Source organism: Sorex araneus, chromosome 6 (assembly GCF_027595985.1).
Source record: "Sorex araneus isolate mSorAra2 chromosome 6, mSorAra2.pri, whole genome shotgun sequence".
NCBI classification, from domain to species: Eukaryota; Metazoa; Chordata; class Mammalia; order Eulipotyphla; family Soricidae; genus Sorex; species Sorex araneus.
Window position 1 is genome coordinate 63,769,485 of NC_073307.1, and position 6,426 is coordinate 63,775,910.

At 39.3% G+C, this 6,426-nt stretch overlaps 1 protein-coding gene across 1 annotated transcript; it reads left to right on the forward strand.

Moving 5' to 3' along the window:
* Positions 1-1,231: 1,231 nt before the first annotated feature.
* LOC129405623 (mitochondrial outer membrane protein SLC25A46-like) lies at positions 1,232-3,376 on the forward strand. Its single transcript, XM_055142227.1, has one exon. It carries the CDS (start codon positions 1,247-1,249, stop codon positions 2,465-2,467), a length of 1,221 nt encoding a protein of 406 aa, XP_054998202.1. The 5' UTR covers positions 1,232-1,246; the 3' UTR covers positions 2,468-3,376.
* Positions 3,377-6,426: the final 3,050 nt, after the last annotated feature.

A 6,426-nucleotide genomic window follows, 5' to 3' on the forward strand; every position in this document is an offset into this window, starting at 1 on the left:
TTCTTTTCATCCCACTCTAAACCACCACATACATTCCTTTAACCACTAACAGAAGAGCAGAAGAAAGAATGATCTATGACTTAAGTACATAACGGAAGAGTCAGAGTGATAGTAGAGTGGATAGGGCACTTGCCTTACAACCTGACCAACCTGGTTCAATACCCAGCACCCAAAATGGTCCCTTGAGCCGCCACCGAGATGTGATCCCGGGGGCCGCATGTGTTCGACCTCTCCACAGCTGCACGAGCATGACTCCAAAGGCCAGCTAAACTGCTTTTGGCATGGGCAGCTCCTTGCAGAATGTCTCCAGCCTGAGAACTAAGCCGCGGCCCCATGCCCGCCCAGAGGGGAAAGGTATTTCTCTCTCGCGTGCGCCTCTTCCTTGCCAGGGGTGAAGGGCGTGGCAACCGCCATATTATGACGACCACAGGTGAGAGTTACAAGCTTGCAATGATCCAATATCTGGAAGAAATCTCCCTGGACTTACTTGCTAAAGTACAGAAATCCAAAACTGGTCTGACTTCACAACAGGTTTGACTCTAGTGGGTAACTCCTAACAATAATAGTGAGGTTTTAGTTGAAATATTGAATGTAACCAAAGTAAAGAGAAAGTAAAGTGAAATTTATCAGTTGGGGGAGGGGATAGGAGGTGTACTGCGTTGTTTTTATTTTGGTGGTGGAATACGGGCACTGGTGAAGGGATGGTTGTTTCAGCATTGTATAACTGAGACTTAAGCCTGAAAGCAGTGTAATTTTCCACATGGTGATTCAATAAAATAAAATTTTTATTAAAAAAAATGGTCCCTTGAGCACAGCCAGGAGTGATTCCTGAGCTTAGAGGTGAGAATAAGCCCTGAGTAATACCGGATGTGGTCCCAAAACAAAATAAACAAAAAGAAATAATAGAGTTTCCAAGACAAACACAATAAGTATACTAGGTAATTTATTGCATTTCAATTTCCCAGTGACAAATTTGTCTAACTTTAAAATTTTACTAATATTAAAAAAGATTGTCTTAATTATTTAAATGTCATCTGTCAATATTTGGTATTAGTATTCATTGCTGGTTTCTCAAATGGTATATCATCTTAATTTGACAAATCCAGCAATTAAATTTTTACATTATTTCAAATCAGATTAAAATGATAAAGGCTTGAGATAAAAGGAAATAACTCAAGAAAAAATAGCATAGAAGATTATTTTTGAATTAAAAAATTTTAAATAGGGGACGGGTTTGCCCTGCCGAATGCACCCGCGCCGGCCCGACGGCTTCGACGTCCTGGGCTACCGGGGCGAGCCGGGCTACGGCGGCCCCTTCGCGGCCAGGCCTTTCGGCAGCGCGTCGGACCTGGGCCACTGGGTGACGCCGCCGCCCGACATCCCGGGGAGCCGCAACTTGCACTGGGCCGACAAGAGCCCTCCGGGCGCGCCCCCGTCCCCGCCACGCGCCCCCGCCGAGCCCGCCCCCGGCCACGCGCGCGCGCACAGCAGCGAACAGTTGAATAGATTTGCTGGATTTGGTATTGGACTTGCAAGTCTATTTACAGAAAATGTACTGGCCCATCCTTGCATTGTTCTGCGCCGACAGTGTCAGGTTAATTACCATGCTCGGTATTATCACCTCACTCCATTTACAGTCATAAATATTATGTATAGCTTCAACAAAACTCAGGGACCACGAGCCCTGTGGAAAGGAATGGGAAGTACGTTTATTGTCCAGGGGGTGACACTTGGAGCAGAGGGACTAATCAGTGAATTCACACCTTTGCCAAGGGAGGTTTCACATAAATGGAATCTTACACAAATCGCAGAACACCTTTTACTAAAATCTCTAACTTACATGGTGGCAATGCCCTTTTATTCAGCAAGTCTAATTGAAACCGTACAGAGTGAGATCATTCGAGATAACACTGGAATTTTGGAGTGTGTCAGAGAAGGACTTGGAAGAGTGTTAGGCTTGGGAGTGCCTCATAGCAAACGACTACTTCCTCTTCTTTCCTTGATCTTCCCTACTGTGCTGCACGGGGTTCTTCATTACATCATCAGTTCACTCATTCAGAAGTTGGTCCTACTAGTTCTAAAGAGAAAGACTTACAGTAGCCACTTAGCTGAGAGCACTAGTCCTGTACAGTGTATGTTGGATGCTTATTTTCCAGAACTTATTGCTAACTTTGCTGCCAGTCTGTGCTCTGACATTATACTTTACCCATTGGAAACAGTCTTGCACCGCCTTCACATTCAAGGAACACGCACAATAATTGACAATACAGACCTTGGCTATGAAGTGCTTCCAATTAACACACAGTATGAGGGCATGAGGGACTGCATCAACACCATCAGGCAGGAGGAAGGAGTGTTTGGTTTTTATAAAGGTTTTGGTGCTCTCATAATACAGTACACACTGCATGCAGCTGTGTTACAGATTACCAAAATTATCTACGCTGCAATTCTTCAAAATAGCATTTGAAATTTAGGCTCCACATTATTCTAAAAGACCTTATTATGGAATTATGAGGGATAAAAGTAAACTACTGGCTGAAAGATGGATTAGAAAATGAGACTAACTTTTAAAGATGCTTACTATATTGATAGGGATTCAATATATTTTGGGCAAAATACTCCTAGTTTGGAAACACAGTACAATTATGACTCATAAATTAAATTCTACCCAGTTTAGCATTTATGCTGAGCTAACAGTAATTCGGGGCAAAGTATTTGTCATCAAGTTTGAAAAACACTGTCATAAAGTTGAATTTATTCCATTCAACTTTCATACAATTTATAATTGGTGAACCTTGTAGGATTATAGTGGCATATCATATCATCCTTAATATAGTTTATGATATCAGAGGATCAGTTTTACCTTAGATACATAAATACATCGTCTGTGATAAAGGGTAGAGGCATTAGACTTGGTCATCTTTAAGCAGGAATTGAGCAGTTAAATTCCATTATCCTGTAGAACTTTTAGTGTGTACATTTATTAAGTCTTCACATCATGGACTTCATCTTTACACATTTCTACTCTTAAATAGGTTTATTACGTAGAATGAAATTTTGCCTAAATATCAGAGTAAAACATTAAACGTGAAGGTCCCCAGATACCTAAAAGTCAATACCATTTTTTTGTCCGTAATCAAACCCAGCATTTTAATGCCAGTAACTTCAAATTGATCATACTTTTATAAAGTTTGATTTGCCTGCCTAGTTAAATGAATCATCAGACTGTTTTTAGAACTACTCTTAAAAGACTACAATCATGATAACATTATTGTGACCAGAGTTACAGTGCGTGTGCTAAAAGGAATGTCACTTGCCTTTCTTTATGAATGATTTGTCTTAAGAGAGACAATTAAAATCCACCTGGAAATTTGTACTTCTTGCCTTGTCATCATTAAATAATGGCTTTAATTTAAAAAAAAAAATTTAAATATTCTAAAAATTTAGTAGTAGCACAAACTATCCAATAAGAAATGAGTTTACTTAAAATTTCTAGCAAGAACCAGTTGGGAAAAAATAGCCCAAAGAAAAGGAAATGAGGAGACTTGGGAGTTTGTATCATTAAAATTATTTTGTATGGACATTGCCTTAAATTTGATATTCACTAAGTAGAATATAATATTGATGTGAAATGGTTTTATTTCAGTTGTTTTTTAAAATTCTGAAGTGTAGCATATGGTAAGTGGAAACGGATGGGGAGCTACAGTAATAACCATATCATACAGTAAGTTTGAATTAAGTTGGTAGAAGAGTTAGGTTGACACAATACTTGAGAAACTGCCAGAATAATCACAAATATGCTCATGTTGCAAAATCAAAGAGGACTGAATATTTAAATAGTACAAATTTAAATTTTTTGTTTAATTTAAAATATCCCCTGCTCATGGGTTGGAAGAATTAATATTGTCAAAATGGCAATTCTCCCCAAAGCATTGTACAAATTCAATGCGATCCCTATAGGGATACCCTTGACATTCTTCAAAGAAATGGAGCAAGCGCTCCTGAAATTCATATGGAACAATAAGCCCCCACGAATAGCTAAAGCAATCCTTGGGAAAAAGAAAATGGGAGGAATCAACCTCCCCAACTTCCAACTCTACTACAAAGCGGTAGTCATTAAAACAGCTTGGTACTGGAACAAAGGCAGAGCGGCAGACCAATGGAACAGGGTTGAATACTCTGACACATCCCCCCAAATATATGACCATCTAATCTTTGATAAGGGAGCAAAAAAGGCGAAGTGGAGCAAGGAAAGCATGTTTAACAAATTGTGCTGGCAAAACTGGACAGCTACATGCAAAAAAATGGGCTTAGACCTCCACCTATCACCATGTACAAAAGTCAGATCAAAATGGATTAAGGACCTCAACATCAGACCAGAATCCCTAAGGTACACTGAAGACAAGGTCGGCAAAACCCTCCACGACATTGAAGCCAAAGGTATCTTCAAGGCTGACACGCCACTGGCCAAGCAAGTGAAAACAGAGATAAATAAATGGGACTATCTCAAACTAAGAAGTTTCTGCACCTCAAGAGAAACAGTGACCAAAGTACAAAGACAATCTACAGAATGGGAAAGGATATTTACGCAGTACCCATCCGATAAAGGGTTGATATCAAGGATATACAATGCACTGGTTGAACTCCACAAGAAGAAAACTGCCAACCCGATCAAAAAATGGGGTGATGAAATGAACAGAAACTTTCCTAAAGAAGAAATCCGAATGGCTCAGAGGCACATGAGAAAATGTTCCACATCACTAATCATCAGGGAAATGCAGATCAAAACAACCATGAGATATCATCTCACACCACAGAGACTGGCAAACATCCCAAAAAACAAAAGCAACCGGTGTTGGCCTGGATGCGGGGAGAAAGGGACTCTTCTTCACTGCTGGTGGGAATGCCGACTGGTTCAGCCCTTTTGGAAAACAATATGGACGATTCTCAAAAAATTAGAAATTGAGCTTCCATTTGACCCAGCAATACCACTCCTGGGAATATATCCCGGAGAGGCAAAAAGGTATAGTAGAGGTGGATATGTATTTCTATGTTCATTGCAGCACTGTTTACAATAGCCAGAATCTGGAAAAAACCAGAGTGCCCCAAAACAGATGACTGGTTAAAGAAACTCTGGTACATCTACACAGTGGAATACTATGTAGCTGTCAGAAAACATGAAGTCATGAAATTTGCATATAAATGGATCAACATGGAAAGTATCATGTTGAGTGAAATGAGTCAGAAAGAAAGAGACAGACGTAGAAAGATTGCACTCATATGTGGAATATAATGTAACTGAGAAGTACAAGTTGGCAACGATGCAACTTCTGGCAGATATCTCTCTGGACTTAGTTACTAAAATACTAAAATACAGAAACCCAAAACTGAGAGGCCGCTAAGTGTGGTCACTCGACCTCATACCTCTTCATCCTCAGCAATGGAAAACAAAGTATCTAATGCTTCCTTTTCAGCAGGTCGGACTTTAGGGGAGAGACTCTCCAAACAATAATAGTGAGTTTTGTTGAAATATTGTATGCAATCAAAATGAAAGTAAAGTGAAATTTATTAGTTACACAGGCGGGGGGGGGGGCTAAGGGTGGGGGGGCTAGGGGCGTGGGGGGGTTAGGGGTGTGGGGGTGCAGGGTGGAGCTATACTGGGATTCTTGGTGGTGGAATATGAGCACTGGTGAAGGGATGGGTATTCGAGCATTGTATAACTGAGATTTAAACCTGAAAACTTTGTAACTTTCCACATGGTGACTCAATAAAAAAATTTAAAAAAAAAAAGAAAGTAAAACACGACAAAATTCAAAAAAAAAAAAAAAAAGAACTAAGTTTACCAAAGTGCAGTGTTCAGAAAGAAGATTAAGTGAGGGAAGTGACAATGGTTTGGTATGGAAGAACATTAGTATATTGTTGATGAACATAGCATGAGAATATCAATATAAAAGATATGTAAACTGGCACTAAAATATATATAGTCCTATAAATTAATATGACACATTAAAAAGTTAAAAATTTGGGGCAAGACAGAAAGTACAACAAATAGGGTGCTTGCCTGGTATGCTGCTAACCGTGATTAGATCCTGGGCAGATCATGTAGTGTTTTGAGCCATCACAGGGAGTGATCCCTGAGTGCAGAGCCAGAAATAACTCCTGAGCACTACTGGGTATGGCCCAAAGACTAAAAAATATTTAAAATGTAAATTAAAACACAAAATTTACAAAATATTTTTGAATAAGGTAGGAAACATATATTTTCCAATTAACTTTTAACAACTAAAACAATGAAAAAAGTACAGCAGAAAATCTCAGACAATTAAGCATTCTCAATATACTTGTCAGAATCATCAGCAAAATTTTTGCAAATCGAATTATTTTTCTTTTTTACTGTCAACCAACAGTCTGTATTTAATTCATATT